Source organism: Colias philodice, chromosome 18, assembly GCF_061535455.1.
Source record: "Colias philodice isolate Cphi_HAF_F1 chromosome 18, ilColPhil1 Martin Lab GWU primary, whole genome shotgun sequence".
Lineage (NCBI taxonomy): Eukaryota > Metazoa > Arthropoda > Insecta > Lepidoptera > Pieridae > Colias > Colias philodice.
Genome location: NC_143103.1, coordinates 7,054,123 through 7,071,448, shown reverse-complemented (window position 1 = coordinate 7,071,448; position 17,326 = coordinate 7,054,123). Strand labels below are relative to the sequence as shown.

The window sequence follows — 17,326 nt, the reverse complement described above, 5'->3', positions numbered from 1 at the left end:
TATTATACATTTTCCCTTAAAAACACTAATACGATCATTTATGGATACTGTCGTCATGCCTAAGCATCAGCATAATTCGGCATTGTGCGGCACTGAGTCGCATTATGCTCTGTAATTGGAAAACGGGGATGGTAAACATTTGTGAAGCAATAGGTAGTTGATCAAAATTTTTGATGCGTTGCGAGAATGTTCCTGGAACTTCTAAAAATGTTGACAGAATACTATCCAGGTGATTTTGATAATGACTCCTGACTCGATATCTACTGCTATTAACTACACCTAGATATGAATACTTATATTCATGCACCTTGATCATGTAATAGGTACATAATTTAATACATTTAATGAATTTCATGCGTGCGTCAAATACACATTAAATTATTTAATTTTTTTTTATATTTTATATACTCTTTTATACTCTTAGATACATGTTGCAGAGGTCGAATAGTTATTTAAAAACAAAAAAGTTTAATCAACATTTGTCCAGTAGTTTTTATATTAAAGCCAGACAAGAGGAAGACAAAATTATTATTTTTTGCTGCGTGTCTGTGTGTATTTCTTGTATGAAGACCAATAATTGTTGTGGTGTTGTTTTTTTTTTGTAATAAGTTGATGCATTGGGATTGTATATTCACTTCAATGTAATTATCAAATGATGTAAAGTAGAAACATAATTATTTGACCATCATTTAACATTGCCTGACAACCTGAGAATCATTTCATAAACACCAAAATATTTTTAAAATCCATATATTTATCAGTACAGATATTATTTAACAACCTTTTCAGGGAACATTGGCATACCTTACAAACTAACATATACTAATTTATAATTAATTACTATTTGATAACATCACAATTCTTAAATAATTTACCACCAAAAGCAAAGTCTGTATTATATATTAATATTAATATAAGTTACATAGACAATTACACATAGAAAATGTTCGTGCTATATAAAGAGAAAGATCATATTTTGCTTGTATTTTATTTTTTCCAAAGTTTGTTGCTTGTTATATAAGTACCATATTGTTGTTATGTTGTCATTCATCGTCGTCCTGTACGCGCTTAGTACGAAAAGTTATAAATGTATTACAGAATTATAGAAAACTAGCTTTCCGCCCGCGGCTTCGCCCGCGTTTTCAAAGAAAAACCCGTTCCCGTAGGAATTCCGGGATAAAACCTATCCTATGTCCTTTCTCGGGTATCAAAATATCTCCATACCAAATTTCATGCAAATTGGTTCAGTAGTTTAGGCGTGATTGAGTAACAGACAGACAGACAGAGTTACTTTCGCATTTATAATACATATTAGTAGGGATATATAGCGCATAACATTGAAAAAAAAAACTATAAGAACACGAATGTTTAAATTTGTATATATCTAGTTGACACTTAATATACTATTTACAATGGATAATACATATAATTATGTATGATATCATAGTTTTCAATATCTCATACAATAGGATCAAACATAAAAAAAATCCGAACAAAGGTCACGTCATAGAAATGAATTTTCAATTAAAATTAAAAATTCGATGGACGAATAGATCCCATAATATTATTACATAAACGATTTCAGGCAACACAATTTCAGCATCATTCAGCTATTCAGAAAACAATGACATAAAGAATAATTACCTAAGTATTAAATACTAAGTTCTTTTAAAGTATTTCAATTCTTAGAACAAAGATATTATAGCCATATTTTCTTGAACCAACATGTGAAAATTCACTTAAATACATACTAACCAGTAATAAAAATGTACGTCAATGCATCGAAATACATAAAACATTTACAAATATTATCTGACTAATCAATATCACACGTAGTGCGGCGACATGCTTTTACGGTTTCATGTGCATACATTAAATAATTTAAGTTATATTATTTCTTATCGCATACATGATATCACTTAAATGAAGTCACGCAAATTCCATTTCATTTTCTATAATAGGTACCATTACGGAAAAATGACAACATGAAAAATTGACAGACAACATACCGTGTTTGTAAAGAACAAACACCATTGAAGTTTCGAGAGCTAGATACAAGAGTATCAAAGTGAAAAAATGTTACAACAAATCCTATCTACCAACTAGTTCAGTTAGAATCTGAGTCCATGTGATTTCTGTAATTCCTTCGCGCTTTTTTCACGCGCTGTCGAAATTTAAGTATTTGATATTCTGGATCGTCTGACACATCATCATTGGGAGGTTGGTTATTCCTAGTGCTGCTGCCTACAACGGTGCCCACACCACTATCTGGAGTACCGAGAGTGTGTGGAGCCGGCCACAGACTGCTTTCTGTACTGCAACTGCTTTCCAACTCACTTTCATTCGTTTCGTTCATCAGTCGCGCAACCGTTCTATTGTAACCTACTTTAGGTGAGGAACATTCGGCGATTGACGTCGAGGCCCGCTCTGATGCGTCTTTGGGTGTCGGCGACTCACTGGAATCTGAACGTTGCAAACTATGCCGTCCATTTCTTCTGGACCGCCTTAAATTCATACGTAAACGATTTTCGTGTGGTTGAGGTAAGTGGACGCTTTCAGAACTGGGAAGTTCTACCCGTAAAGAGTCACCTAAGGAGTCTCTTGATCCGTTTATTGGTGTAGGGACGATGCTTATTAAATTTGTAGGAATGTTTTGATTGTTGTTTTGATTTCGAGGGGATATGGGTCGGCTGCTTACTGATTGGTCGTCATCGGAATCGACTTCCGCTATTCTAAACAGCGCTGATGAACTTTGACCCCTATATCCTAAAATTAATAATTCGTTATTAGAAATTATAATGATGTATTTCTAATGTTTTAAACAAAATCCGGTGTTTACTTACCTGTACTTGTGCTGGGTAAAGCTAAATTTTCATCAAAATTTGAAATATTATTGTTGTCACTACTGTCCTGTGCAATTGTATTCCCTGGAACAAAATATACTCGATTAAATTAAATCTAGAGCACCTTTATTTATTTGTTTTTAAGTAAAACATTTTTGCTTTTACCATTACTCCTTAAATTCATTGTTTTCCTAAAACTGCTAACTTTACTTTTCCGCTTTGAGGAGCGTGTGAGACTTAAACGACGTCGTAGAGGGCGTATTATCTGAAATATAGTCATAAATTAGTAAATATCCTCACAAAAATATAATTAATATACAAAGCATACACAGCAGGAGACATGAACTGACTATTAATAGTGCGATAGTTGCCTCTACACACCTACACACCAAAATTAGAGGCAAATCAGACGCGAGAAATGCGGTAAAGCACCAAAACTCACTCTGCCAGCAGACCGATAGATGGAATGCGTCGGCTCATCCGAGTCGGTCCGCTCGCTGGACGGCGCGGACAAACGAGCCCGCGCGGGCAAAGCTGGCCCCGCTAGCGCACCGCTAGCCCCGCGCCGCACCCCGCGCGCGCGCCGCACCGCCCGCTTGCCCTTGCAACTAGCGCCCGATATCTTGCCGGACTTGCTCATGCACGAGCGCGGCTGCTTGCTGCGCCTGCTGACAACGTGATGTGTACACTAAATTAACACGTATGGAATTGTGATAAGGTCCAGTTTTCATTGTACGGCTAATGTTGTATTAAGAATAGTTGATGTATTATATTGTTATAATGGTATGCTTGTCATTTCTTAAGTGTATACAGTATTGTCTGAACACAGGTTAACAATCAAAAAAACTTTTATAATAATATTTGTAAACGGAAAACAATAAAGTCGTACCTCTAATCCTTAATCAAAGAAAAAACAACTTTTAAATAATTTTAACAAGTAAACTTATGTTATTTTTTTTTTAAGTTTATGATAATCTTGATGATCAATTCTCTTCTTTCATTCTTCTTTTTCTTCAATAACAATTATTGTAAAAATAACTCAAAAAAGATAAGGAGAAAAGGTTTTACCCAATCTTACACTGTGTATTGTAACGACCAAGCGATGGCAGTGTAGTTTAAAAACAGAATTAAATTTCATAACAAGGAAAAATTGTAAGGACATATACTAAATGAACTGAATAGGTTGGAACTATAAAGGAGAGGGGTAGACAACTGCATTACTACTACAATTGTATACCTTAGCGATCCTCTCTTCTGAGATCGTGAACTCTTTGGATATCGCGATGCGATCAATCGCGCCAGTCTATTTGGACATCGCTGACTCCTACTACCGTTTTGAGCAGCTGGAAAATTCAATAATATATTATCATGATAAGATTTCCCTAGCCTTCTAAAGTAAAACTATTTTATTTAATATATTTCGCGAGAAGCATGCATAGTTTGGGAGATAATTTTTTGTTTGCGTTTACCAAACTTGTATGAATACACAGTGTACAAAACCTAAAAAGTGTAATTTATCATCTCAAATATATCATTTTTTTGTTCATTGGCATATGCTTTATGTATATACGCACCTCTCTTCGGCGGCAGAGGCAATAGATCGACCACAATATGGTCAGTACTGGAATCAGAGTCATGAGCTTGTGGTGACCCAGAACTGGAGCCGTCCAACGAATCAGTTTCTTCAGCAAGACATTCCAGTTCGCGCTGTACGAGGGAATCGAAGAACGCCATCATACGAGGGTCCTCGCTGGTCGACTGTTGCGCGTAGTTGTGCGATATGTACTGTAAAAAATTGTTGTAATTGATAAACTTTCCAAAACAGACTTTTAGGGTGTATCAATAGATAGAATTCAAAATTCATTTATCTAAAGAAATAAACTGTACCATTTTGGCCAATATCAGATATTTATTTTGCATATGAATGAAAAATATACCGAATTATACTGGTATGATGGATTCAAGGTGTTTTGACTTTAAGAATATTCAACATTAAGGAAGTGAGAAAGAATAATAAAATTCAAAAGAAATTTTATTTTTTGTAATAAATAAATAGCCATTTCTAACCTGACCACTGTGATGAACGAGCGACACATAGTCCTCATGGCTGTATATTTCTCGCGGATTGTCCGAGCCCTGCGCCTCTTCAAGTAATGTGCCTTTCATTTTGGGATATTCAAGTGCAGACCATACCTATTAATAAAATAACGTAAAATTAAAAACAGGTCATAGTCTTCTACTTGTAAATGATAAAAATATACTAACCTTTATAATTTTCTCGACACCTGAAGATGCTATTAGGCAGTAGTGGTTATTGTAGCGCACCTGATTAACGATAGACCGATGTCCGTATAGAATGATATGCGGTGGCTCCACTACTGATTCTGCAAAGCATTTATTTGATTTACTTAATGTTTTATCAATCAATGCATGTTTAAGGAAAATTACATTTACGAACAAGTAATATCAAAAATGATTTTATTCATTTATTCGTCCTCTTGAAGACGTCGTTAATGACGTAAAAAATCTGTCTACAATCTGTCTTTAACATTTAAGGGTGCACTCACACACATCAGTCACCGTCACGGCACGTCACCGGACAGGATTAAAAAAAAATATGTATCAATAGTTCTAGTATGACTCTGTTCCCACACGACAGTCGCCGGCACGAAATCAATCAGTGACGTCCCCGGTCAGGCACGTCAAATAATCTTTCCATACATGTATCATACTTTTATCCCCACTCACCCGGTGCCGTCACGTCTCAGTTCAGTCAGCGTCGTGCTACCGTCAATTGCTACATGTTCTCTAGCGTGACACACGTCTAATCACTCACTAACCTGATGTATGTGTTCAATGATTCAGTCAAACCGGCGACGTGACTGACGGACAACATGACGGTGACTGGTGTTTGTGGATACGTACACAAACCGTCACCGATCAGTCATCGGTGACTTGACGGTGACTGATGTGTGTGAGTGCACCCTAAATATTTGTGTACAACAAACAAATAGACTTGCAAGTCACCATAATGCTCAAAAATTGTCCGAAGCAAAACTCTGCCTTCGTGAGTATTAGGCAGAGTATCATAATGAGCCTTACTAGAGACTTTGAATATTATTATTACCACGAAATAAGGTGCTAGTTTCAATGAATGTTTTATACAACGCCAATCGGTCATTTTTTAGCGACCTTTTAATAAGTGATTGTGGGTCTAGTTGTTTATAGCAACACACATAAAGGACATAAAAAACAGTGCTGAAATTAAACATTCAATAATAGCAATATTGGCTTACCAATTTCCCCACCCGTATCTGGAATCTTCCACATATACAAATTAAAGTCATCCGAGCCAGACAGTACAAACTGATCGTCTTTTCCGGCAAAGCAGCAGCTCTTCATAGTACAGGAGTTATAATAATCTTGGTGATAGAACTCAGCCACTGGTTCTGGGGATTGTATGGCGTATAGAACTGGAGCCATACGTCGTCGTAACGCTAGTATGTGTGTACCGGCCTGGTTGAAACGGACGCTCATGCTGTTCTGGCATGAACCATTGTTGCCAACATATCGGAGTACTGGACTGCAAAAAGAAAAAAGATCTAGATTATTTTTTAAGTTGTATATTGCAATTAAATCACCATTTACGGTCAAAATATATTATTAGAAAACTGGTTACATATTAACTATCAGATAGAAATGTTAGCGCAAAAATTACTGCAATCGTACAATTAACTTCTTAAGTTCTTAGTCAAGCAATAAAATCAATAAGTGAAAATAGAATTATTTCTTCTCTGACGATGGATCAGCTGTTGTCATCAGCACATACCTAATTCCTTATCGGATGTTTATGTTCTGATGACAAGAGCTCGTAAATTTGAATCTACTTCACATATCACCCAGAAGATACCTACATCATTATAAAACAATTTGGCAAATGTGCATAGAGTGAAAAGCATTACAGGTAACCTTGGCAATCATCCAAGATTCCATCTTCAATAATGGTTAGTTACCAGCAGTGACAAGAGACAAATATATAACTTGAAAAATAGTACTTTCAATTGGTAACAATAGCAAACTCACTGTTTTGGCGATCGCAAATCCCATAAAGCAACACCGTCGCGTGCATTAGCTGATACTAAGATCCCAACTTGTTGAGGATGGAACATTACTCCGTGAAAAGCTTTGCGACTTCGAGATATAACCAATGACTCTGAAAGAGATATTTTTAATCAATCAAAACCTTATAGTGAATTAGCCACCATAAATATCCGCTCTTGTAATCTATCGAAAAATAATCCGATAGATATTAAACCGTAACATTTTGAATCGACTCACAACATGCACTACACATAAATTTAGGAAATATAATTCTCTGCATAATACATACCTGCGATATAGTCTAGCAAAAAAGAATGCTTTAAGTTGCAAGATATTTCGACAATTTGAATTTCGCGAATTAGTTTCGATTCTAACGTCTTAAGGCCATCAATCTTACGGCGAAATATTTTATACATATTATATATATATATGCAACCACCTTATATTAGCATTAAACAGATAACTTACCATGCACAGACTGTCGGGTATCAAATAGCAACAAGCGTCCATCATTTCCTGCTGTGGAAATCACTCTCTCATTAAATGGGTCTATACTCAGACTGCACACTGCTCTGTGGTGCTTCAACTCTTCCATGGGGCATTTATATTCCAAATCATGTACAATTACCTTAAATACAATTGATATTTTATTCAACTACCTTCAGTCTTCACATAAATAGGAATAAAAAGATCAAGTTATTTTCCAAATAGTCAAGTTAAAAGTTAAAGTTGTTCCATTACCAGATTATGTCCTGAAACCTTAAATCTAGTTTATAAAAAATTTTGTTTGATACAAAAGAATTACTTACTACGTCATCATTTCCACCAGAATATATTTTTTGATTATCAGATGTGATGCCGAGGCAGAATATATTAGACTGGTGAACTGCTTTCATTGCCTCTGGTTTTCCATAGTCAAGTATAGCCTGTCCGAATTGCCAAAGCATCACTCGCCTGTCATCTCCACCTATTTTTTTTCAAATTCTAAATTACTCTGGGCAAAATTTTATGGTAAAGCTGACACTGACATATGGTAGGGTCAGTAAAAAAGAAAAGAAAAATAATGTAAATGGATAATTATTTTATTAATTATTTCAAATTGTTTATTGACAAACATTTTTGTTATGGTATTTGTGTATTTATATGAATTATCATATTTACGTATACAGAATGCAACAAAATCCCCATAATACTTGTAATGAGCCCATAAAACTGAACAACTTTTCCCAAAGAACATATTTTGTCAAATTCCAATAAAACATTATTTACTATCCCAAATACATAATTGTCATTGTAAATTTATGATAAAAACTGTTATAGGGAAAATCAAATACATTTTAGTGATTTTACTTTTCCCAATTTTTTTTTTGCATGCCGTACGGCCGTGTGTAAGCCATTTAAGATTCGTTTCTTTAATTAAATGCGTTATAATTAATTTTTTTTTACAAAGCATTGTTAATTTTTAGAAAGGATATAAAACTCCTTTTCTATAAGTAGAATGTTTTGTTTATTAAATGCACTTATGGTAAAGAATGAATTTTCTAGTTATTTTGTAAAAAATGCACCTATTCATTATTGAAAGTTATGTGAAAGGAAGATAACATTGTACCTATATATTAAAGAAAAAGTTTCACTGAACATAATAAATCAGTCTTTTCCATCTATTGTAAAAACTTATTCTTTAATTATTCAATTTTACAGCTATATTCTTATTTGAATCTGAGTTTTATTTCTAATTGAGTGAGAATTTAATTGACTATTAAATGAGAATTTTGAATTTATGTTGATACATATTATACTTTATTGATTTTGTAAGATTTATAAACCTTAAAATCAGTTATTGCTGTAAGAGATATAATTAATATATTTATTATTAAAATTATCAATATACAAATGAATTAAACGATATAATATTAGAATTAATATTAAATAAACGATCTGTTTGTAATAAAAACAAATATTTACTTACTACATTGTGAATATTTACTGTTCACTTTAAATACATTTTATTGATTTAGTTCTTATTTTAACAGCCTTAATAACAAGAATATACACCAGTTAAGTTTAACTTATTTACCTTTATATATATTTTTAATACATAGGTATAAATAAACATTAATTTTTACCTGAAACTAACAACTCGCCATTGCTGGAAAATTCAATCGCATTAACACATCCAAAATGGCACACAAGATCTCGACGATAGAGGTTTTTCGCAGCGATTAGCCTTCTGTTAAACAGTTGAGACTTAAGATCAGGTAATAGACCATATTCTCTCTTTGCAATATAAGGTAATGGACTCGCAATATTCGCCATGTTTAGACCGAAACCACCATTTTCCTGAGGACATAGATCTATAGAACGCGACATTATTTCCAATTGCCATCCCCTTTGACAATCAGCTGTATTTTATTTTTAAAAACATACAACGTTTCAGTATACGTATAGAATGTTTTCCAGGATGAAATGTTATTTAAATTAGAATATGAAGTTATACATATCTTATTAATTATACCGTTTTAATTAATTCCAATGGGATTAACCAAAATAACTGATAATTTTATCAATGTTAATTTTTTATTCCGAAATTGTTTATCAGCATACAATGTAATCTGAAGAACGAATTTAACGTAGTATTAATTAAGTTACATCTGCCCATTTTAACTAAACAGTAAGCAGTATTATGTAACAGCAATGCTCAAGTTTTATTCATCAATCATCACCTATTAGTTGTGTTCATTCGTTCCGTTTTATGTATGCATTTCAATTTCCGGCTTGGCAAATTGACATTTGTCAATTTAATCCTGACAAATGTCAATTCCACGTGCCAGTTTATCTTTCGTTATTGTGTGGTTATTGAATGAAGCTATTTCGATTCAAAACTCACCCACGAATTTGATAATTTTTAGAAGAATTATTATACTCGAAACGTAAAAACCCTAAGAAAAGTATTAGTTATGGTAGTGGCTGAAAGCATGTCAAAATCGAAAGTTAATATATCAGGTAGGAAATCACAACTGTATTCATTATATTTAATTTATTTAGCGAGTTTTCTTAAAAATTATGTTTATGATGTGAAATTCTTGCAGTGGATACTGATTCTTCCAGCGATGGAGAAGCGACAGACTCGGAATATGAAGCCGAATTATCGGATACAAAGGATGAAAGTGGAGATGAAGAAGAAACTAACAATGAAGCCGTTTTAATTAAAAATGAAGGTTGGGCAGATTCCCTCGCTAAGATTCTAGGCTCGAATAAACCGAAGAACAAAAAGACACTTGTTTTATCGAGAGCCAAGAAGCATTCAGAAATTATTAAAAAAGTAAAGGAGGAAAAACCATCATTTGAAGTTGTTGGAGAAAAGCCAGAGGATATTAAAACTGAACTTAAAGAAGAAAAAGTGACCAGTGAGGAACCTGTAGCTAAGAAAAGGGTATTATATTTTGGATATTCTTTTCAAACAGTTTTAAGTTTGTAAATAGCTTTTCATTTCTGTAATTGTGTATTAATTTTTATTACAGAAACATGACAAATCATCAGTTAGAATTAAACCAAATATATTAGAAAAAGATAGAGAAAGATTATTAACAAAAATTGCTACCAAAGGTGTTGTGCAATTATTCAACGCTGTTAGAAATCAACAAAAATCTTTTGAAAAGGAACTGAGCAATGATGTGACGGAGACCAAAAAGGAAAAGATACTAAAAAAATTCGATAAGAGGACATTCTTAGATACACTTATGGGTCAAACAAAATCTGTTATTGTAGATGAAAACACAAAAACATTCAAAGATGAAGTTAAACCTGAGGACACACCAAAATGGAATGCATTAAGGTAAGTTTGTTAAAATAGTAGACAGAAATCTTAACAAACTGAAATAGCATCCCATTAAATTCATCCCATTCAAGTTGGGAAAAACTATTTTAACATTGCTCTAATTATTAAAATAGTATGTTAGCTTTTCACAATAATTAATACATTATTATTTGTTTAATTGTTTATATGTCAACATAGTAGTTACATACTTTAAAATAATATCAATTTATTTTTCCAGGGACGATTTTATGATGGGAGCAAAAATGAAAGATTGGGACAAAGAATCTGTGGATGAATAAAAAATTATAATTAATGAAATGTTTTTATTATTTATTTCATACCATAATACTAATATATTAATTTTTTTATTGAAAGATATGGAACCAGTCCCTGTTAGTATAATTTGATTTAATATATTTTCATATATACATATATATTAAATAGATATAATATACCATTTGTTTCTTCATAATTACAGACTTATTACTTGTCTATAACAACATATAACATTAACATGTCATTTTCCTATTTAATCAACATTTTATAAGCTTCATTCCCAACTGGTTGGGTAATCTGTTTGGGTAGTGTAGAATATATTTTCACTGGCAAATTCCAGACCATTGTCTCTATTGGTACATTTAATGGTGCGTTCCAATCTTTGTCATCTGGTGAAGGCAGTAGCTTTTCATGGGTTGTTACAAACTCAAAGTGCAATCGCCAACTTAAAGATACTGTAAAATAAAGTAAAATGTTATATATATATAAGTCTATTTGCACTATTTGGTAAAAGAAAATGGTGATAATTCTTTACAGGTTTTAACTTACTATCTAGAAATTTGCCAAGAAGTATGAAGATAAAGTTTTTTATTATCAATACATATTCGCAACTGCTCTGAATTAATGCACTGTGGTCAATTATTATTTTTCTGTCTTTAGACGATTCTAAAGTGCTTCTAAACAAAGTTTTTTTGAAAAGATTGAGTTCATGCAAGTTTAAAGAGTTTACCTTCTTCAGTGTCAAAAGCTGGTGTAATATGTAGAGGAATAGGCAGAATTAGTTGTGAATGAGTGAGTCCCAATGTGACCTCGTGATATCTCGCTACAGTCATTGATCTGCTACTTGTGTCCTTGGTGTTATTATTTGTGGGCGTTCTCTTTTTCATAACCTCTTCAGGTTGTAATGATACTGATACCTGTGAATAAGTTATGTAAATAAACATATATTTGTAAGGACAGTATAAATAAAAATGATGGTGAATGTTATAAAAAATAATAATTAGTTTGAAAAAATTTACTAAGAATAATGGAGTTGGAATTTCTGTGCACTTGTTTTATTTAGATAGTGGTTTTTAACATACAATAGTAGTATGCACCGAAATTCTAATTCTTTAACATACTGTATAGTCAATAGTCATACTATAAAAATGAAACCTGTTTTGCGTTGTCACAGCATTACATGTGAACGGCTGAACCGATTTCGATAATTCTTTTTTTATTATATTCCTTGAAGTACGAGGATGGTTCTTAAGTAGAGAAAACGTAAATATGTACCACGGGCGAAGCCGGGGCGGACCGCTAGTTTTTAATATTTATTTCCTCCTTTAATTATTATTCATATTAAATTCAATTTTCATAATAAAATAAGATTTAATTACACACCTGCATACATGTAACAGAGCCAACTGAAAAATCAAATGTCCCAACAATATCTTCACCAAGTTTGTAAGCAGACTTAAATAAACAAAATCTCCCTATTTTACCTCTTGTGTTGGTTATCATGTATGAATTGGGGCTTCTCCTTGCTGTGAGGTTCTGTAAATAAAATATTATAATTTGGATTTTCAGCCGAAATAAATAACATGATAGTTGTATGGAATTATTCAAAGTTCACAATATTAAAGCTCTGAGATAATAAGAAAATGATAAAATATAATAGTCCATTGAATAAAAAGTTCTAGAGTGCGTGAGTTAGTAACGTAAGATGTTTCTTCGGAAACATGTCAAGAGTCCCTAGGTAATAAACATACTAAAACCCCGGGACACTAGGAGGAGCCCCGGAGTGGGGGGAGGGGGGAAATGGGTCCATTTTTTCATTTTTCGCTTAAATCTCAAAAACGGTACATGTTAGAGAAAAACTTTCAAGGAAAAGTTGTAAGGCCATAAAATTATCTACAAGTTGTACCTAAATCATTTTTTCCTATATCCTACCGTTTCGGAGTTATACGCAGTAAAAAATGATTTTGGCTCAAACAATTTCCCCATACTACACATCAATCAATCAAAAAATATTTATTTCTTCCAAAAAACTCAAATGTGCAACTTGTGACCGGTACTGATAGATTGCTCTTAATTAGGTCTATAATTGGTAAAATAAACACATTCCTCCATGGAAGCCTTTAGGAGGAATCGATTGTCAAAATGTTATATTAGGGCAGTTTGAGTTACTGAACTTGATCTTTTTATTTTTTTCTTCCAAAAAAACTCAAAAGTGCAACTTGTGACCGGTACAGATAAATTGCTCATAATTAGGTCTATCATTGATAAAAATACCAGATTCCACCTCGGAGGCGTTTACGGGTAATTGAATTTTATTAGGGTAGTTATAAATACTTGAACTTTTTATTTTTTTTCTTCCAAAAAACTCAAAAGTGCAACTTGTGACCGGTACTATTAGATTGCTCTTAATTAGGTCTATGATTGGTAAAATAAACACATTCCTCCATGGAAGCCTTTTGGAGGAATCGATTGTCAAAATATTATATTAGGGTAGTTTGAGTTACTGAACTTGATCTTTTTATTTTTTTCTTCCAAAAAACTCAAAAGTGCAACTTGTGACCGGTACTGATAGATTGCTCTTAATTAGGTCTATCATTGGTAAAATAAACACATTGCTCCATGGAAGCCTTTAGGAGGAATCGATTGTCAAAATATTATATTAGGGTAGTTTGAGTTACTGAACTTGATCTTTTTATTTTTTTCTTCCAAAAAACTCAAAAGTGCAACTTGTGACCGGTACAGATAGATTGCTCATAATTATGTCTATCATTGATAAAAATACTAGATTCCACCACGGAGGCGTTTACGGGGAATTGAATTTTATTAGGGTAGTTATGATACTTGAACTTTTTATTTTTTTTCTTCCAAAAAACTCAAAAGTGCAACTTGTGACCGGTACCGATAGATTGCTCATAATTAGGTCTATCATTGATAAAAATACCAGATTCCACCATGGAGGCGTTTACGGGGAATTGAATTTTATAAGGAGAGTTAGTTAAAAAGTTCAAGTATCGTAACTACCCTAATAAAATTCAATACCTCCTAAACGCCTCCATGGTGGAATCTGGTTTTTTTATCAATGATAGACCTAATTATATGCAATCTATCGGTACCGGTCACAAGTTGCACTTTTGAGTTTTTTGAAAGAAAAAAAATAAAAAGTTCAAGTATCGTAACTACCCCAATAAAATTCAATTCCCCGTAAACGCCTCCGTGGTGGAATCTAGTATTTTTATCAATGATAGACCTAATTATGAGCAATCTATCTGTACCGGTCACAAATTGCACTTTTGAGTTTTTTGGAAGAAAAAAATAAAAAGATCAAGTTCAGTAACTCAAACTGCCCTAATATAATATTTTGACAATCGATTCCTCCTAAAGGCTTCCATGGAGGAATGCGTTTATTTTACCAATTATAGACCTAATTAAGAGCAATCTATCAGTACCGGTCACAAGTTGCACATTTGAGTTTTTTGGAAGAAATAAATATTTTTTGATTGATTGATGTGTAGTATGGGGAAATTGTTTGAGCCAAAATCATTTTTTACTGCCTATAACTCAGAAACGGTAGGATATAGGAAAAAATGATTTAGGTACAACTTGTAGATAACTTTATGGCCTTTCAACTTTTCCTTGAAAGTTTTTCTCTAACATGTACCGTTTTTGAGATTTAAGCGAAAAATGAAAAAATTGACTCATTTCCCCCCTCCCCCCACTCCGGGGCTCCTCCTAGTGTCCCAGGGTTTTAGTATGTTTATTACCTAGGGACTCTTGACATGTTTCCGAAGAAACATCTTACGTTACTAACTCACGCACTCTAGACCCCCCTTGGAGGGATTCATTCAATGGACTATAAGGTAATAAATTAACATTATTATTCAATAAAATATTTTGTAGTCTAAAAGTAATTTAATAACTCAGGCCCCGGAATCACAGACACAATAGAAAATCTATTGTGTCATGGACCGATCGGACCGTTCATTCATCATTACAAAGGTTTGAAGAAAATTTTACCTGTAGAACTTGCAAAGCCATGGTCAAAGGGGTCTCCACTTTTCTTTCTTCAGAAAATGGATTGGTTGGTTGTAATTCATCTGTTGTTTCATTGCCACAGAGTGCAGCTAAATCCTGCATGTTCATTATTGGACTAATTGGCAACACCCTGAATGGTATTCTTGCCATTCTTATGTGTGAGCCAACTTTTTGTGTAGCAATGGTAACTTTATATGAATACTTGACTAAATTCCCTCTGTATGATGGTGGTGCTTCTATTGGTAAAGATTCCCTATACCAAACTAAGGAATAATAATATAAAAATTAAATATTAGTATTTTTAAATTAAAACATACACAATATGAACTTTTAAAAAGGTACATACATGTTTTGGTCTCTCCCAATGGTATTGTTAAGTCACAAAACAGAATTTTTGGTTTGGTGTGAAATACTACATCTCCTATATCACATGATGTCACTTCTAATGCTGTAGTTTTTTCAACAGATTGTGTTTTTTCGTTTGTATTTTTGGATGTTGAGAAAAAGCAGTGTATTTGTGCAGATGCCCATGCTAAGTTCTCTAAAATATCGCTGAAACGTAATAATATGAGTGATATTTATGTTAATACATCATTGTTTACATGTATAATGTCTAAATACATTTTTTTCACCTATGGCTCTGCGAATCACGATGTTCAGGTTGGGTTTCGTGGGAAAACGTAATACAACACTCTAGAGCTTCACCAGCTAGGTATACTGTTCCTGTCGTAAGTCTCGCTGCTAGTTCTATCATGATGATACAAAAAATAAACTACAATTACATGTAAACAAGTAATTTATGAACAAGTTTTAAGTTTCGTATCCTGCTGTGTAAAAATTATGTTTTTTTAAGAAAACATTACGAAAATGACGTAAAACATATCTTTATATTAATATTGTTCATTTTATTGTAAACCTTATACCAAAACATAAGATATTTTATAGGTATCCCGTATCACTTAATCAAAAATATTTTGATGAATTTTTTCGAAATGTCATAACAAACCATGACAAAAAGATGATGTGTAGATGTCAGTCTCGGAGCAATTTTTTAATGCCACGAATGGTTGCAAAATGGGTGGAAACAATACATCTGTAAAAAATCTATTCTAAAATCATCTTTTTACAAAAAAGAAAACTCAAATACTTGGACAATTTTTTCATATTATGTTATAAAATATTGTATTAGCCAGAATTAATATATTGGAACTACCTCAATTAATGGGCAAGTAAATACCCACATCAATAAAGTCTAGGGATATTTTGTATCAATCATCAAATATATAAAAATCTATGAAGAATTTTGTGATATTGTAAATCGAAGAACTGTAGCTCATATTTTAATGGTCTTTAAAAAAAACAAAAATATTTCATGTTTTGTTTATTTTGATTAAAATCTCACCAAAGTGGAATCTTGGATGTGATATCCATTTCTTGAAAACTATAAATTTTGACTAAAATAGACAATTTTGTTAAGCTATTGCATAGCTTCTATCGCGGGCCTTGAGCGCGGGGACCGAATCCAGAAATTCCGTAACGAAAAAACCTCACGCTCCCCACTCCGACGGGCACGGAGGTGTGGCTTGAAGGCTTAGATCATTAAGTAATGGATGGAGTACGCTGGCAAATGTTCTAACTAAACTTTCTGCTGATTTTGGTGCGGGGAGGGCAACTCACACTATTGAAACACAATCACACATTCACAAAAATAATTTGTGTCACGAAAGTCGTAAAAATTTACGACCTTTTAAGCGACGAGTTTTTAAATTCAACTCTATCCCTAAGATCATAAAGATTAAATTTGTATTTCATTCCAAGTTGTCTCGTGGGGAGTGTGGTTCAATATCGCGTTCTAAATTCAACTTTATAACTTAGATCATAAAGATTAAATTTGTATTTCTTTAAAAGATAGTCTCGTAAGGAATGCGGTTCATTATCGCGTTTTAAATTCAACTTTCTCTCTTAGTAGATAAAGATTAAATTTGTATATTTTCTTTCCATGATAGTTTCGTCTCTTTCTCTCTCGAAACATGACTCGATTATTTGTCTTGATCATATCGCTAAACGATACATCGACGATTATTAGAAATTGCATTTAATTAGAAATGTACGTTAAAAAATAAAAAAATATACACAAATTAAAGGTTATTCCATCTTTTTTAATATTCGACATGTTTGAATTGCTTCTGCAAGACTTGACAGTGCAAAACGGCATTTTTAGCGGAGCACTCGCAGACGTCCTTTCGATGTTTTACGA

General features: G+C 33.0%; 3 protein-coding genes across 4 annotated transcripts; 1 reads left to right on the top strand and 2 right to left on the bottom strand.

Annotated features, from left to right (window-relative positions):
• Positions 1–734: 734 nt before the first annotated feature.
• Positions 735–9,356, bottom strand: LOC149480579 (uncharacterized). 2 transcript variants are annotated; one of them, XM_089706808.1, is made up of 13 exons: positions 9,071–9,356; positions 7,754–7,911; positions 7,413–7,572; positions 6,927–7,056; positions 6,140–6,426; positions 5,109–5,227; positions 4,911–5,036; positions 4,418–4,628; positions 4,081–4,186; positions 3,286–3,511; positions 3,009–3,108; positions 2,844–2,927; positions 735–2,766 (listed from the first exon to the last, which is right to left on the bottom strand). In XM_089706808.1, exons 1-13 carry the CDS (start codon positions 9,312–9,314, stop codon positions 2,108–2,110), a joined length of 2,610 nt encoding a protein of 869 aa, XP_089562934.1. In that variant the 5' UTR covers positions 9,315–9,356; the 3' UTR covers positions 735–2,107. The 2 variants fall into 2 exon arrangements, with proteins under 2 accessions (XP_089562934.1, XP_089562935.1); XM_089706809.1 differs by having other exon boundaries at positions 3,286–3,508.
• Positions 9,357–9,754: 398 nt separating this feature from the next.
• LOC149480578 (RRP15-like protein) lies at positions 9,755–11,079 on the top strand. Its single transcript, XM_089706831.1, has 4 exons — positions 9,755–9,947; positions 10,034–10,377; positions 10,466–10,779; positions 11,000–11,079. Exons 1-4 carry the CDS (start codon positions 9,902–9,904, stop codon positions 11,058–11,060), a joined length of 765 nt encoding a protein of 254 aa, XP_089562957.1. The 5' UTR covers positions 9,755–9,901; the 3' UTR covers positions 11,061–11,079.
• On the bottom strand, positions 11,065–16,095 carry LOC149480577 (RAB6A-GEF complex partner protein 2). Its single transcript, XM_089706824.1, has 6 exons — positions 15,702–16,095; positions 15,416–15,621; positions 15,052–15,332; positions 12,421–12,573; positions 11,768–11,954; positions 11,065–11,492 (listed from the first exon to the last, which is right to left on the bottom strand). The coding sequence occupies exons 1-6, from the start codon at positions 15,821–15,823 to the stop codon at positions 11,287–11,289; spliced, it is 1,155 nt and encodes a 384-aa protein (XP_089562950.1). The 5' UTR covers positions 15,824–16,095; the 3' UTR covers positions 11,065–11,286.
• Positions 16,096–17,326: the final 1,231 nt, after the last annotated feature.

What these genes read in the sequence shown, in the direction of transcription:
- LOC149480579 (XM_089706808.1), bottom strand. Translation starts at nt 9,314, where the DNA reads ATGTCGCGTTCTATAGATCTATGTCCTCAGGAAAATGGTGGTTTCGGT. An exon ending in AGATACGGGTGGGGAAATTG is followed by an intron (nt 5,228 to 6,139) that starts GTAAGCCAATAT and finishes AATGCTTTGCAG; the next exon opens with AATCAGTAGTGGAGCCACCG. An exon ending in TTTACCCAGCACAAGTACAG is followed by an intron (nt 2,767 to 2,843) that starts GTAAGTAAACAC and finishes TATTAATTTTAG; the next exon opens with GATATAGGGGTCAAAGTTCA.
- LOC149480578 (XM_089706831.1), top strand. Translation starts at nt 9,902, where the DNA reads ATGGTAGTGGCTGAAAGCATGTCAAAATCGAAAGTTAATATATCAG. An exon ending in ATCGAAAGTTAATATATCAG is followed by an intron (nt 9,948 to 10,033) that starts GTAGGAAATCAC and finishes AAATTCTTGCAG; the next exon opens with TGGATACTGATTCTTCCAGC. An exon ending in CCAAAATGGAATGCATTAAG is followed by an intron (nt 10,780 to 10,999) that starts GTAAGTTTGTTA and finishes TTATTTTTCCAG; the next exon opens with GGACGATTTTATGATGGGAG.
- LOC149480577 (XM_089706824.1), bottom strand. Translation starts at nt 15,823, where the DNA reads ATGATAGAACTAGCAGCGAGACTTACGACAGGAACAGTATACCTAGCT. An exon ending in CGTGATTCGCAGAGCCATAG is followed by an intron (nt 15,622 to 15,701) that starts GTGAAAAAAATG and finishes ATTACGTTTCAG; the next exon opens with CGATATTTTAGAGAACTTAG. An exon ending in TGGCTTTGCAAGTTCTACAG is followed by an intron (nt 12,574 to 15,051) that starts GTAAAATTTTCT and finishes TTTTATTTACAG; the next exon opens with AACCTCACAGCAAGGAGAAG.